Source organism: Falco cherrug, chromosome 4 (assembly GCF_023634085.1).
Source record: "Falco cherrug isolate bFalChe1 chromosome 4, bFalChe1.pri, whole genome shotgun sequence".
NCBI classification, from domain to species: Eukaryota; Metazoa; Chordata; class Aves; order Falconiformes; family Falconidae; genus Falco; species Falco cherrug.
This window is the reverse complement of record NC_073700.1, coordinates 44,120,936-44,137,080: the sequence shown is the minus strand read 5'-3', so window position 1 is coordinate 44,137,080 and position 16,145 is coordinate 44,120,936. Positions and strand designations below refer to the sequence as shown.

General features: G+C 44.8%; 1 protein-coding gene across 1 annotated transcript in view; it reads right to left on the bottom strand.

The window, feature by feature from the left end:
* Window positions 1-235: 235 nt before the first annotated feature.
* INSR (insulin receptor) overlaps window positions 236-16,145 on the bottom strand; it is a 57,489-nt gene continuing 41,579 nt past the window's right edge. The window contains exons 11-21 of the mRNA XM_055710415.1: window positions 13,205-13,476; window positions 12,851-12,993; window positions 12,029-12,188; window positions 11,605-11,704; window positions 11,277-11,344; window positions 10,828-11,057; window positions 10,346-10,456; window positions 10,108-10,267; window positions 9,153-9,282; window positions 8,774-8,908; window positions 236-7,109 (exon numbers count right to left, since the gene is read on the bottom strand). Of these exons, the coding sequence (XP_055566390.1) occupies window positions 6,755-7,109; window positions 8,774-8,908; window positions 9,153-9,282; window positions 10,108-10,267; window positions 10,346-10,456; window positions 10,828-11,057; window positions 11,277-11,344; window positions 11,605-11,704; window positions 12,029-12,188; window positions 12,851-12,993; window positions 13,205-13,476 (1,864 nt within the window). The 3' untranslated portion in view covers window positions 236-6,754. The remainder of the gene's footprint in view (window positions 7,110-8,773; window positions 8,909-9,152; window positions 9,283-10,107; window positions 10,268-10,345; window positions 10,457-10,827; window positions 11,058-11,276; window positions 11,345-11,604; window positions 11,705-12,028; window positions 12,189-12,850; window positions 12,994-13,204; window positions 13,477-16,145) is intronic.

Below are 16,145 nucleotides of genomic sequence, written 5' to 3'. Positions count from 1 at the left end.
GAGAACCCCTCACTGTGAGGACAGAGCCCAGCACGGATTGCCCAAGCCACCAGGCAGAGGAGTTCAACGGGCTTCAGACCACAAGCCTATAATTGGCAGATCTGGTTGGGGTTTTTTCTTAACACCATTCATTTTGCAACTGAAAGTATTGCTTATTCCAAGATATAAATTTAGTGCTTTCTCTGTGGTAAAGCAGCATTCAGTGCTGCACAGACAGCAGACAAAAAATGAACAGTTATTCTTGGATAATTTATTCAGAATTTTAATAAAAACAGTTAATTGTTCAATATTCTGACACACAGCAAGATTTTTTTTCCCTTAATATTCAAAGATGTTTTCTGTACATGTCACTGCTTGGCTCTTATTTACAAAAACATTGAAAAAATAAAGGGGAAAGGGTTTTTTTTTTTTCTTCCTTTTAAAAAAAATGGCACATTTGATCCTTTACTTCAACAAGAGGTAACTGCAATACTATTTGTATTCTGGAACCTTAGATATGCAGAGAGAAAGGTGGGAGCAGCAAGATTAAACAGAAAAAAAAAAAAAAAAAGACTTCACAGAACATCACTTAACATGTAACTGAAACTGTCTTTAGTTTATTTAAGTGCAAGCAGAAAGCATTTGCTTTTGGCTGTGTTTGATAAAGCTGATGTCCGGTCCCCCCATCCATGCAGGTCCTCAAACACAAACTAGTTTTGATACTTCAAGAGTAGATTCATTCCCCAAACTAAAGCAAAAGCTAATGCTTTTCCTCATTAAATAACATTCTCCCTTTTCAGATTGAGAAGTGGCCTTTCTAAAATTGTCCATCAGCTGGTTTTCACGGGACTCAGTTCTAGGAAAAGTATTCAGAAATTAAGATGGTAGATGTTGCTGGGAGAATCTGGATTAAAAGAGGAGCTTTGCTATTGAGTCCAGCTCAGGTATCTCAGGTAATTAGTCCTGAGCTCAGGATTTACTGGTGACACTGGGACTTAAGGGGCTGGGACTCAGCTAAGCAAGAGCACCTATGCCCATGTTTAAACTCCACTGATGGTTCCTCTTTAGCTGCCAGAACTGCCCCAGGGCCTCCCAGCTGGCCAGACACCACTCCCACAGGGACCTGGACTCAGAAAAAGAAACTATTTCATACCATCAGTTGAAAACACTGGACTCAGAACAAAACTACTACCAGAAACGTAATTTCTTGCTGATTGCAAATCTGTTGGCAAAAAAATAACAACGCTGTAGGAGTTAATACTAACTTTATTATACAATATTTAAAAAGTAATTTCTCTACCTGTCCCCTTATAGCTTGCATTGTGCTACAGTTTATTTGCTGAAACTGCAAGAATAAGTGCTTACTTTTAAGAAGGACAAGCAATTTCATTTAAAAAAGAAATACACATTTAATGACAGAAGATTTGCTAGAAATGGTAGCTTTAAAATTGCTTTTGAACAGTCAGGTTCCTCTAAAAGTCAATTGTACGACTGGCTTCACTCTTGTGATGCTCATAACAAGGCAAGCCAGAACAGAACAGGCTGAACATGTTAATGCTCTTACACCAACGCTCACATACAGAATCCAAGCAGAGTTAACACAGAGCCAAGCAGAAGGTAATAAAATGGCCAAATTCAATTAAGTTCATACAAATACCAAACTAATCTTATTTTGAATGTCATGTCTTTCTGAAGCGACTATTTCTTGATTCCAATCCATTCAACAGCTCCTTTCCCTCCCTGGACCACACGCACAGGATACTGCGAGGGGCATTGGCTCTTCCGTGGAGGGGCACGGGTTCCTGCCGTGGCCGTGCCTGTGAGTCTCCCCATGGCAGCAGGCAGCGTTGAGGGAGGCTGGGACACAGCGAGAGGATCACAGGGTTTATCTGCAGTTTCTTGCTCACTCCAGGCTCTGAAACGACCTCGCATGGATCACGGGAGCACCTAGCACAGCCTTGAGAGTAAGGTTTTTATGGCACAAAAATATTTTACTTCCTGATTTGTAAAACAAAGTTCCAGTCTTAGTATCAGGAATCACTGCTTGCAGCGAAGGGCCTGGAACACCTCAGGGTCCATCTTCGTGTCACAGTGACGTTAAGAGGGAACTGGATTGCCTCTCTCCCTCCCCTAAAAAGGAGGCTCAGGAATATCCGACACAGCACCCTTCTTGTTCCTGCCTTTTCCTATTTGCCCTCAATCATAGTTAGGTCAGTAACGCAGTAAGCGACTCTGAGATTTTTCCAAAGAGATACCAACATTATATGCAACATACTAAAATTAAGCAAAGTGTCCCATCGCTACAATACAAATTTAGGAGGAAAAAGAGATACTACCCAGAAATTCAGAGTACCCTTTAGCAACCTAAAAGCAGCCTCTTCCATACCAACACTTTATGATCTGCTTTATGATCGACAGAAAATATCCTCGTCGCAGCATGGTCTAGTTCCTATCACCCTTCCCAAGCCAGTGCTGGCACAGAGTTTATATTATTAGCTCTTCTATTTTACAACACAATAGAGTATTTACAAGCAGCCAAGAAAGACATGTTTCTAACCTATCAGCCAAGCTTTGCAGTGCTGCACTGTACTGCAAGAGAAGTACCAGATTTGCAAGAGGCGATCAGGAAGTGGCAATTGAATTTAACATGCAAACGTTTCTGAGAAACCTCTCCAGTCTCATGCTTCGAACATTTGCTCAGTGAAAACAAAGCAGAGCACAGAAAGCTGTTTCTTATACCTCCTGCTTCACCACCTTTAAGGGTAGTGAAGTCCTGGCTACTTGTTGGTACCCTCCCTGTCCCCAGACTGCGCACAGGAGGTCACTGCTGCACCTGAACAGGGTGAAGCGTCTGTCCTGCTGCCCTGTGCTGCGAGCGGGAAGTTCTCTGCCCACGAAAGGCAGGATCCAACCCTCCAACAAGCACTACCCCAAGAAAAGAGCGAGCTTCCCACCTGCCGGTCAAGGCTGCCCTCCTCCAGCCCTTCTACCTGCTTTCCTCTGCTATTGCTTGGCTTGTGCTTCCCTTGCAGCAGCGGTACCCTCACCCCGACATGGAACCTGCCAGAGCAAAGAGCAGCAGCTCCCGCCGATGAAGGCGCAGCACCTGCTGGCACAGCACACCTTCCTGGGCAGGAGTCCTGCGCAACACCCTGCAGAGAGGTTTCATCCAGCACATGCAATCTCAACTCGTACGCAACCCTCGGCGTCCCTGAACAGGCATCGGCAAGATCCAAGTGAGGGACCTGGGCATCCCCAGGGCGAGGATCTTCCAACAACAGAGACCACAGTGTCAGCTACACAGGCTGAGAGTAAAGGATTTTCCAGAAGTGAGAGCTCGGCTTTACAGGCAATGTTCATTTATTCATCCTAATTCTATCATTAAGTGAGTGTAATCTTTAACAGCCGTGAGTGGCAATAGCTAGTGTAATTTTTTTGTGTTTTTAAAAAGGGGAAAAACGATATTCTCGCCACCAGTACCATAAATGCCTTTCCTCACCCTTGGCATAATGTAGAAAGGATAACTGGAATAATCTTTACGCACAGTATTGGGTATAAACAACTGCTCCGTTTGGTGCAGAGTGAAGATGACAATATGAGCCGTGTGAATGGACTGCCTGCCCACAAAGCCAAACACACATTCCCTTGTTCAGTGATCTGAGTGTTGCAAATCACGTGTACTCAGAGGGCCAACCAATATCAACTAAATTTAAAAGCCAGACCCAATACAAGGTTCCCATGTTTGTTTGTATAAAAGATCTTCTATTCCCACAGTTATAGCACTGCAATTTAAAATGTTATCAAAACAAGGCCATACTGGGAAAAGTTTGTTTCAGGAGGTCACATCCTACTGGCAGGACTCCGGATTACCTGTGCACAGCGAGGAGGGCAGTGACCAAGGTACCCCAATCCAACTCCAATAACAAGGGCTGGTCACAGTCCCTGCTCCACGCCGGCAAATACTGCTCCAGGAGGAAGCCTTTTAGGTCATTAGTTCACTGAAGTCCAAACATTTAAATGGCTCTTTTGTTCCTTTTTTTTTTTTTTTTTTTAAAATCACAACAGAACCAAGAGGATGATATCAGAATATCAGATCCAAATTTATAAATCGGTTCCTTTGGTCACTACTGCTCAGATGAGCGATAAACAGTGACGAGCCGTTCTCCTACCCATTCCTTCGGTGAATGGTCCCTAGTATTGGAATCAGCTGATATTGATTTTCCCTGATCCACAATAGGTCCAGACCAGAATATTTAAACAGGTTTAGAGGTGCGTAGTATTAAAAATATCCTTAAGAAATACTGAGGTAGACTGCACCAGAACAAGACAAAAATAATCCCACCACATCCACCTGCCAAGATTTTATGGATACAAATTTACACGTTCTGTGTGTTTAAGAAAACAAATTGTTGGGTTGGTTTTTTTTTACACTGTTTTATATATTAAAATAAATTAAAAAATTCTAATAAGAAAAACTTCTCTTCCTTAGAAAAGTGTGAGAATATGTCTTCTTTCCTGCAGTGTAGCATAGAGCTGCTGAACAGTTACTACTTTGTAAAGCAGAAGAAATGTAAACAAGGCCTTTTGAAATCGAAGGTTCTCACCCATGTCTGGACTGTGTATTTTCCATTTAACTTTGCGAGCAACCTACACCCTCCACCTTTGTCTGAACTGGCCAGATTCAGCCAGCGCAAAGGCCCGACAGCTCCTGGTGGTGCACAGAGTCCGTCGTCCTCCCCTGGTGTGACACTGACTGGTTTAGCTACAGCGTGGCTGGGTGGAGCGGGCATGGAGAGGAGCCTCCCTACGGACTCCAGCCCCTTGCATTCGGTTACAGGGAGAAATCAGTTGCACCGCCTGGGCTGGAATAAAAAGCCACACACCAGCTTGGCATCCCCACTCTCAGCGAGGCAGAACCTTGTTTTCTCTTGGCAGGGAGGACAAAGTGGCTCTTGGACTTCTCCAGCAGGAGAAGTGGAGGACTGAGCATCTCTCCCCCCTTTTAAAACCACCTCCTGATGACAAGGGCCTGCAACATCGATCACCTTCATTTCTTGCTTTAGCACTCCTCCCTGCCAGCACACTCCCTCATCACTACAAGACACGTTTAGTTTCACAATTATTTTCTAACATCTTCATGCTAATCAGCTCTGTCTCTTTAATGCAAACGGCAGCAAAACAAACCACGGTCCAGAAGACAAAAGCTGACATCCCGAAGAGCTGAAAGCAGTGGCTAACGCACACGTCCCAGGAAGTCTGCAGGACACAGCGTGGGTATCTCAGGAAAACATCAAAGGCCTGCAGGCAGCACGAGGCCAGACGCCTGAGCAGCAGCAGACAGGCAGCAGGTAGCTAACCACAGTCACGTTCAGCTTCTGCTTCACACGCAGAGCCAAGAGCCTTGTGCTCTCCCCCCTTTACATTGGCTTTAGTGTCTTTCTTCAGAGTTCTTGCTCATCCTCTCTTGCCGGCTGCTTCCGCGGCACAGCGTGCACAGAAGGCAAAGCAAGGGGTGCAGGGGCAAAGGAGTAGTCGGACTCGGGATCAGGATGTTGTGGTGTCCCTCAGCCCCCAACAACCATGTGAAGTCCCAACTACTTCATCTCAGGGCTTCGACTAGAGCCAGCTGACTGCATTGTATAAATCATGAAACTGTATTGTAAAGCCTTGTCAAGTATAAACTTAACATGTGCTTCACAGCTCCTAAAAGGGTCATCAGCTAAAATTAGTTCATTCTGAAATCTTTGGACCACTTTAAGACCAAACAATCCCCCAAATTCTCCCTTCCCCGAAAGGATCATAAACAGTCAATAATTTATATGAAGTTAAAATTTAAACTAAAGACACTTTTAAATATGTTACAACAAACAATATATATACTCAATGCTGTAAGGACAGAAAACTCCGTAGCTCGGGTCAGGGGACTCCTACTTCGTTTGGTCTTGAAAGTACCCACAAATCTCAGATTTCTGCTCCTTTGGCTCCCAGCACATTTTCCTCATTTGTTAATGAGAGAAAACCTACTCCCAAGAGTCCTTAGTATAAAAATAATCTGTTTAGGATTCAGTCACTCCAGGGAAATGGGAAAAAAGATTACACACTTCCGAGAAGAGGAAAGCTTCTGTGAGAACATACAAAACTTATGTACAAAAAAAAAAAAAAGGGAAGTGTATATTTTGCTATACATATACACCCCACATATATATACTGCGCACACACACACACACACACACGCACACACACACACACGCGCGCGCGCACCCTGGGATTTAACCCATTTAAAAAGTATGAAAGCAGCAGCTATTGGTCAATTTGAGGATCTGGCGCGTCTGACTGATGTGTTGAATCCTTCAGCTGTAGTGAAAAGTATGCCTGAAAGCCTGGAATTCTACTGGAAATGCTTTTTTCCTGCAGAGGTTTTGTTCCGCACTGTTACATTGGAGCTCAGATACCAGTGAATTTCACGTCTTTTGTTGGCAAACGTGAACGCTCCTCCTTCAGTGTAACTTACAGGGTGGCTTCCTGTTTTGAAACCATGGTTACAGAAGGGACAGCAGCCATGGAAACCTCTTCCATTTATGTTCACAGATAAGTCCACTGACAACCAGTCAACTTGGCAAAAAAAAAAAAAAAAAAAAAAAAGTATTAATCATAAGATGATTAAAAATCTGAAGTTTGTAGATGTGTGTCATACACTGTGGCAGCAATAACAAGAGTCCTGAGATTTGTGGAGGGGAAAAAAAGTAGACACAACCCTTGGGCCAAACAGGAAGCGTTAGGAGGGACTTGACCTGGGCATGGAGAGAATCCGCCCGTTTTTCTTGCCACCGTTCATGTGAGTGTAAGGTATGTGCTCTTCGTAGTTCCCCTTGAGGGCCATGGAGGGCCCATTGTCCCGCCCCAGCACTTTGTCCCTCTGCGAGTACGAGGAGGGATCGAGGGGAATGCTCTCCATGTTCTCAAAGTCCATCTCGTACTCCTCTGTTTCCAGAGGTTTGTTCTCCTCGCTGTAGAAGAATGAGACCTCATGGAAGCTGGGGTGCAAATCCTCCTTCAGCATCTCGATGATCTCGATGAAGGTGGGGCGCATTTTTGGGTTGTACTGCCAGCACATCTGCATCAGGCTGTGCCTAGAGCAGGACAAACAAGAGCCAGGGGTAGGGAGAAACAATTTCATGTGGGCAGCGCGGGCACAAATCAAGACGGGTATCCATGTCAGACCACCCACCACCTGCACCACTCCTCTGACACTCCAGGTTGTCTGTTCCCTTTCCAGTCTCCATATTTGCCTGTAGATCCTGACAGTCCTTTTTTTTCTCTATTTCTGTCTAGATCAAAAATTCCTTCCAATTCCTTCAATTGTTCTTAACTTGGCTTCCGAAGGAAACAGGGCTGCAGTTCACACACTCTGTGTATGTGCACACACGCCTATAGCCAGGTCACAATTTTTTAATTAATTCGATTTTAATTTTAACTCAGCCTGAAAGATAACAAAGCTCCTACAACTTCAAGGAAAACAGGAGGCTGTGCAGAGGACAGAGGTCCTGTACACATCCCACCCAAAAGACTGGCTGCAGCAAGAGGTCATGTGTTATCAGACACCATGGAGAAAGAACTCACAAGTACAAATAAAGTTTCGAACTGGAGTTTGTATCTGGCCGTGAGAGACAGATGTCTAGGACAGCAGGCTTTTTTCATAAGGATACGCACAAAACATGTTTATTTTTTGACCCTGGAAGCGCTGTTTTGGCCAGAAGCGGGCTGGGGTAAGAGGTTACCTGAACCAGCGAGTTACCACCTGTGTTCCCTCTTCCAGCCAGGGCTCCTTCCCCTCACCACTGTGTGCTGCGTCAGCAGTTCCTCCTCACACCCTTCTGTCAAAATGTGTCAAAATGCCCTTGCTCAGTAACGGGACTTTTTTAATTACTCTGACAGGGAGGGTTTAGGGAGCATCTGGTTATGCAGCCAACCTGGGGCTGCAGTAGCCTCCAGACAATAAATGTCATGAGCAGCTGCAGAGAACAATCCGTAACCCCAGCGCAGGAGAATGCCTGGTGTCGGTTTGTGATCTCCGGGAGGTGTTTTTCACTGTCTTCACACAGTGCCCCCTTTTCTCCCAACCTTGCAGGCAGCCCAGCCTTGTACTTTAAGTGAGGCAACGAGTCTGCAGCAGAAATGAAAAGGTCTCAGCCACGATAAACAGCTCTTGGCTCAGCACCACGGCGTTCTCCTGCCTCTCCCTCCTCATTAACCATAAATTGGATTTCTGAAAATCAGTGGTAAAAAGCTGTAATTCCCAAGACTATTTACGTGGTACAGAGAGATGAATTACAGAAAAGCTCAGCAGACCTTGGACTAACAAGCTGCTCTCCAGCCTCTGTAGCCACATGGATGCAGTCGGTGGCCAGGCCTTGCAATGTTACATGAGCCAACTGCTATCCACTAGTCTGGAGTGGAGGAAAAACATTTTGTTTGGGTAGTTGATACAACGCTTATTTGTAATTTAAGCTTTTCCTGTGCTTTGTACTTCCATCCCTTAAACCTGTACTCACAACATAGGGCCCAGGGTGGTTTCATTTCCCTTCTAGTGAAATAGGCTGGCTCAGGTCTTTAATTCCTGGATCACTAAGGATGCTTCAGTTGCATTTCTTCGAGAGGTGGCTCGCTAAAGTCTGTTCTGTCCCTCCCCGACGAGAAGGGGTTAGAGGAGGTGCCACGTGTCAGGCCACTTTTGCTGGCCACACTTTAGCTAAAGAGTGCAGCTTGGACAATTGTCCCCTGCTTTACTACTTACAGCCTCTCCGGGCAGTTGTCTGGCTGATCCAGGTATCCTCCATCCATTACAAACTTTAGCACCTGCTCGTTGGAGAGTCCCTGGTATGGCTGCTCTGCTAAACTGCTGATTTCCCAAAGGACAACACCAAATGACCTAAGAAAGACAGAGGACTCCTGGTAAGAATAAAACACCCCAGAGATCTACAAGCTGTAATTCTCACTTTGGAGAACACATACTTTAAAAGAACACGACTTTTATTTTTAAGAAGAGGGTTTCAAAACAATGTTTTTGCTTTGTCGGTACTCTGAAGAAGTCAGCAACTCACAATTTAAACTATGTGTGTTAAAGTAGTGAGCTCTTGAGCTGGAATCGTCTGGGATTGCAGAGTACAACTTACCACACGTCGGAATAAGCAGTGAAAACACCATCCTTTAATGATTCGGGTGCCATCCACCGCACGGGCAGCAGTCCTTTGCCTCCTTTACGATAATAGTCTGTCTCATAGATATCTCTGGTCATGCCAAAGTCTGAGAAAAGCAATTTGGATGCATTAAATGCCTCTCCTTCCATGCTACTTTGATTGTGCAACATCTCCAGAAGAATGTTTCCTTCCTTTGATGCCAGGCTGTTTTCGTACACCCAGCAAGCCTCCTATGGCCCAACCTGCAGTCATGTCACCTCGTGATTAACATTCAAAACATTTCCCTTTTCCCCTGCGTTTTTTTCTACAGCGCTGTGATAGACACTCCAGAGTTAAATTTTTTAGTGACAGCTTGTATTCTAAACATTATTTTTATTCATCCTCTGTAAGCACAACAGAGCTCTCTTTGCCTTGAAATCCCACTGTCTTGGCTTTAAGTCCAAAGAGGTCTGACAAACCACCACCCTGTGGGGATTTGGTTTATCTTTAAATGTTAATTTACTTATTTCCAAAAGGGTTTGGGTTAAAAACTGGTTCTTGTGGAAGATAATTGACTTTTAGAAGGCACCTGACCTAATGATAGGATTATCAACACCTGGTTTGTTGGAGTGAACACCTTCTTTGTCGTAATTCCCATGAAAGCAAAGAACAGTGAGATAACCCTAGGCAGCTTAGGCTGGAAAGGCAACAAACCTTTTGGACAAAGGTTTGGGAACAGAGAAGGTGCCAAAAGCTGCTCTGGCTCTGAAGGAGATGCTTACTGAAGTCCATAAAATACTTTCACAGGGAAGAAAAAGCAGAAAGTTTGCTGCATTTCCAAAGGTAGCCAGTGAAAACCACCTGTGTTTGCCACATTGGTCTCGGGCTTCACGTATTTGCCTTTACAACAAACCTGACTCACAGAATTATCTTCTGATCACATGCTACCTACCTCCAATTTTTACAGTGAAGTCTTCTGCAACCATACAGTTACGAGCCGCAAGATCTCTATGAACAAATTTTTTGGCGTTCAGATAGGCCATGCCATCAGCAATCTCCGCAGCCATCTGGATCATTTCTCTCAGTGTTGGTGGTGGCCGACCAGGATTATTCTGTAACAAATGAAGAAGTACTAAAACCCAAATCGAGTTACTCTGTTGCGCAACAGACTCCCTCTCTCCTATCTTTACCTCAGCATCGGGTCTCAAAGAGCGAAGGTAACTTTTCAAATCTCCGTGTGCCATTAACTCCATGACCACCAGAGTAGGTTGCCCTTTTGAGACCACCCCGAGGAGGCGAACCTGGAAAATAAACGAGAAATTCCCTCAGGGTTGTGCCCAAACACGCTGGGCAGAGCCCAGCTATGCGGAGAGGGGGCTGTAGCAAAGCCAACACCCCCCTAAGAAGAGCTCAGAACAGCACCGCAAAGCCTTGTTACGCTGAGAGGTTTTGGAAGAGCAGAAGGGAAACGGTGCAGGCAGATGAAATTTTTTTTTTAAACGAAATTTTTATTAAATGTATGAAATAGGACATGGGAAGATCCCATCTCTTTTTGATCAACTGCCTCTGTGGACAGGCTGCTTCTGTAAGCTGAACATCAAGCTCTGGAAGCGCTAAAGAACTGCTATGGGATGGGACTTGCTGATCACCCAAGGTACCCAGTGATGCCTACCACATGATGGCAGCTGAACCCTTTCATCACAGAAGCTTCATTTAAGAACTCGATGCGCTCACGGAGGCTGGCGGATTCGTTAACGGTTTTCACAGCTACTCGAGTCTCCGGCTCTCCCTTCACTATGTCCTTGGCGATTCCTTCGTACACCATGCCGAAGGAGCCCTGTCCCAGCTCTCGGAGGAGAGTGATCTTGTCTCGTGGAACCTCCCATTCGTCGGGGACATAGACTGTTGAGCAGAGGGAAACATTTCTGAATTGAGCAAGTATCTTTTGAAAGCCATTTCTGTAGCAGCCTTGTTTAGCACTGCCACAGGACACTGGGGGTACAAATTTAAAAAAAAAAAAAAAAAAAAGACGAGAAAACTCCATAAAGACAATGCCAATCCCAAACTGCTGTGCTGTCTGAATGACTCCACAAGAAATAAGTGACGGATGAAAGCCCTCACCATCACTGGCACTGAGATATTCAGGGTTAGAGGATGCGTAGAGCGGTCCAGTTGGTCCTTCGGTTTGTCTGGAAGAGAGACGCAAATGCTTCAGCACATTTGCAGCCTTTGACACATTAGAACCGAAGGCAGTTTGATTAATTCCCAAAGCATGCAGCAAATACAAACTGTCCCAGTTTCCAAAGGCACAGAATATTTCCTAAACTAAATTAATGTCGCCATCATTATCTAAATTAGAAAATCAACACAGGCTTATTCCCAACAAATAAACAAAACATTTGGATAAGTTTTGCTTGGTCTGGTGAAACCAACATAACATTACACTCACCTCTTTTTCACAAGCACATAAGCAGCTCCAATAATCCCAGCAATTATTATGGCAAAAATAATCGGAACAATTATAACGGCAATATTAGGCTGAGCATTCACTAAAAGAGAAAGAAAGAGTTGGAGATAGTACGCAGGTCCAAAATCCAAGTATTTTCCTCAATAAAATCTTCCCCTTGAATCAACTGGAACATTCATGGCACTAGAGGTGATTTCAGATACAGAATGCAGGGCTGGTCAGAACGAGAACTCACACAGAAAAGCCAGACATTTCTAAGTAAGTTCAGTTTCTTGAAAATCCGTGTATCGGTAAACATTTTATGACCCCCTACGTTTCTCTGTGTGCTGTTTGCTAAACCCCCATCTTCCCAAAATAACCTGGGTTTCTACCAGGCATTAAATATTGTAAAGTAAAACGGACTCACAATAATCAGCCACATAAAAATAGGTAGGTTCTGTCCAGGAGCCGTTTCCAGCCAGTGATGTAGCTCGTATACGGACGCTGTAGTTTCCAGGCTGCAGTCCACGGAGTTTGCAGCCCTGCTCGCTGGCAAAATGCTTACGGGAAACGCAGTAGTGTGCTTCCTGCAGGAGGAGGAAGAGGAAGGCTGCGTTGCGCTACCTCTGCAACAGCATGCTAGGATTTCTCCCTCGCCTCCTTGTCTGGCAAACGCAGCTGAATCGGGCTTTCACATGCCCGGGTCTTTTCCAATATAGTGGTTTGTCCCAGATTTGCATTTTACAGTGCAGCGGTTCAGATTACAGAGAGCATATGGCATTTGCTGTACCAGAGCTCAGCCCTGAAACCCGACCGGGGCTGGCAAGGCCTCCTACCCGCAGGGCACAGGCACCCTGCACAGGCAGCGGGGCTGCCCACAAGCCCTCTGGCCGCTCAACACTTTCTTAATTTCTCTAAGCAACTTAAATTTAGGTGTATTTAGGTTTCTGTCCTTCTGTGAAATAGAATTCCTAAAAACAACACCTGCAGCAAGTCAGCTTATTTATTAGACAAGCTTATTTGGCAAACAGGCATCACTGGGGCAGACTTTTATTTCTTGATGTCACCCCAGAGAGACTTCCAGAGGATTCACCAGTGAAGTTTCATGCCACGTCGGCTCATGCACAAGGAAAGCAGGCAGGACAGAACACCACAGGCATGAGGACTGTAAAGACTGAATAGTTCTGGACTCCCAGGCGGAGCTACTTCTCCACACGTGCTGCTTTAAGGGACCAGCAGAAATTCTCACCTCTGTCTCCCCGAGACGTCCGTAATTCACTTCATACAGCACAATTAGACCATTTGGCTCCTTTGGTTCTTGCCACTTCAAGTGCACGGTATTTTTCTCAACCAATTCATGGCTAACTGGACCGACGATGTCATCAGCCTTAGCTAGAACCAAGTTCATGGTTAATAATAATTTTATTTCAGGTCTTTGGCAGAATTCAAAACTGCCAATACTTCATCCATCATCCTTTCCTAACAGGACATAAAGATAGCACCAGGCCCGCACAATGTTTCTGTACTGCAGCTGGCTCCCGTAGGAAAAGCAGCGTTTTGAGAACACTCATCAACCCAAAGCAAAGCTCAGGAAGATAATTACCTTCTGGCATGGTCCTGGCACTGACATAAGCGGCCACACTGCATCGGGATTCCTGAGCATCATGGTTACAAGCGTGGAGCTCAATGCGATACCCAGTGAAATGCCGCAGGCCTGAGATAACCAAAGACTCCTTTGACTTAACTTTTTCAAAAGGTTTCTGTTCCTCTGTGTTCTCAGATGCCGCTGCAGAGCTGTTTGGAGAGGATGCGATGGTGGGTATCACCACAGTGGCATTTGCCACAGAGCCGAGGTCTCTTCGTTTTCTCGATGGCCTATGAAATAAATGTTAATCGTTACATTCAATGTGAACACATTCACCTGAAAAGGAAGAGTTAAAATGGGAGAGCTCAGAGTGCCACTGAGAACTCAAATTCAAGCCTCATATTTACAATGCAACAAAGAAATTCAGGACTTTTTTTTTTTTTTTAACAAGCAATCTATCGCACCCCCTGTAATGCACAGAGCTTGTTAACATGACGTATCCCCCAGACTGACTCCTTGCACAACTTCATACAGGGGGGAAAAAAATAAAGTAAAAAAATCTAAGTCTAAAGTATTTGCCTGAGAATTCAAATTCCTCTAGGTCCTCTCAGCTAGATACAGCTTTACTAGGTTGCCTCACGGATGCTGTGTACAGTGTTGCAATGCTTTGGAGTTCATCTCCTACACATTCTAGCCTGGAGCAAATGAGGTCATACCACAGCCCCCGACTCTGATGACCTTAGATGTGCCACATATTCCAGGTGTTGTAAACTTGCATTTATAAAGCATTTATTGGCATACATCTGCCCCTCGGAACCCTAAGGCTGAATCTAGATAGACAGATAATTTTAACCTTTTCCTGAGAGACCACATCTATGACGTTCTTTTCAACAGCCACATTTAAAACTCACTGATTCAGATGACTTACTAGTTATGTAGTTGTGCGGTTCTGCTAACCAAATATTGCCTCTCAAATTATTGCACTTCGGTCTGAAAATCAATTTCTTGCAGTTGTAAAAACAGAACCAGCAGTGTGATCGTGTCAGCTCCCCTGTTTGCGAGTGAGCGCTACCAGCCAACTCTAACGTCAGATTTTGTCAGTAAATAAACAGAATAAATTCACCAGAATCAAGAACCATTCACAAATTTCATTTTCTGAGGGGGGTGGGGTGGGGTGTGTGTGTGCGGTGAAGAAGCAACACGTACCAAAAGAAAACTCCTCATTCTAACACTTCACATCCTACCACACATTTGCCACGAGGAATTCCAGGTTGGGAACTAACCAACGTGGTGAATCAGTATATAGTATTAGGTTACATAAAAGGAATTAATGACATTTGAAAACTGGACCACGCGTTTTAAGGGGAGGATGATCTTTTTTTGTGCGTGCATGTGTGTGCAGCTATTAAAGGGTACAAAGAGTGACCTGAACTGAACCCACCCTTGAGGCATCGCCAGTCTCTAAAAATGTAACAAGCTGTTGAAGCAAATCTTTGCTGCTGAACTGAACTTTCCACTGCCACCCTCTGACGACCAGGCAAACGACTGGCCAGCTGCAGCTACCATGGGGGACTGCGCAGATCAGCTCTTTGCAACCCCCAGCTTCATCCCCTGATGTTACTTCTCCTCGAACAGTAAATGCAACCAGCTGGAAAGCAGATTTTAAGATTTTCTCGAACTAAACATCAGATTGTACACAACAACATAAACGTATTCATCCACCTGACGAAAACCGGGATGCCAAACAGCAAGTTCGGCAGAGCGCATCACAGTTTTTAGTTTTCTCTTTCTCTAATTACTATTTAACTCACTTTGGAGCTGCTGTTATCTCAGCTTGTGCATTGTTCTGAACAGTGTCCCCTAATAACGGGGCAGAGTTCAGAGACCCAGGTCTGTGTCAGGCCACCTCCCTCCTTTGGAAGGATTCTTTACGGTCAACCAGAACTGTGTTTGGACTTAAAAGCAAAGCTACACGCCACTGTTTACAAAGTGTGGATTCAGCTGTTCCTCACGTTTAAGAGAATTTTGTTTTTCACAAGTAAAACAGTAATTTGACCACTGATGCAACACAGAGTAAAACGCAAGAATAACTTCTTCCCTCTCAAGTAAGAGAAAGCAAGAAAAACTTTTGAAGCTCTAAACCCCAATCGTCCCATATTTAATATCCTGGAATTACAGCAATTTTCTTGCCAAATTCTCTGTATTTTCAAACATCTGATGTCTTCCCATAGTTGTTTCAGAGAAATTTTCATTATGGCCAATTCAGTAGCTCCAATAATCTTCCCTGTGAAACACCCAGATTCAGGTTCCTTCTCGTCCTACTGCCAGAGATGATCAGTGTGTGTGAGGTTCCCAGGAGGATGGAAGTGACAACTCATCACAAGCAATACGGCCTGTGCTGGGGGATTTTAATAATTCCTGAGCTAGCTTGGGCCAAGTTCTTCCACACACCTGAAACTAGCCCAGGAACAGCTGGCCTGCCTTCCTTGTGCTGGCAAAAGCCTTTATATATTTGCCTGTACAATTAATTGAACTCGGAAACCCAGGAGAAACAGTTACTTTTCATGTGAGTCATTTCCCAGATCTTGTTCGCTCTGTAACCCACTAATATTTGTAATGGCACGAGTGTGTGTGACAGAGACAGGATAGAGACGGAGAGAGGAGTGAGACTGCTGCTTCTGCAGTAGTGGTGGTGGAGAATATACCTGAAACTACACCCTGAATTGCAGCCATTTAGTTCCCCTCTGCCTCTCAGGGCTTTTACATGACTTTTGAAATCTTTCCATGCTTTCCACAGCATCATGGAGTGGTTGAGGTTGGAAAGCACCTCTGGAGACTGTCTCATCTGCCCCCCCTGCTCCAAGCAGGGGCAGCTAGAGCAGGCTGCTCAGGACCACGTCTGGTTAGGTTCTGAATATCTCCAAGGATGGAGACTCCACAACCTCTCTGGGCAACCTGT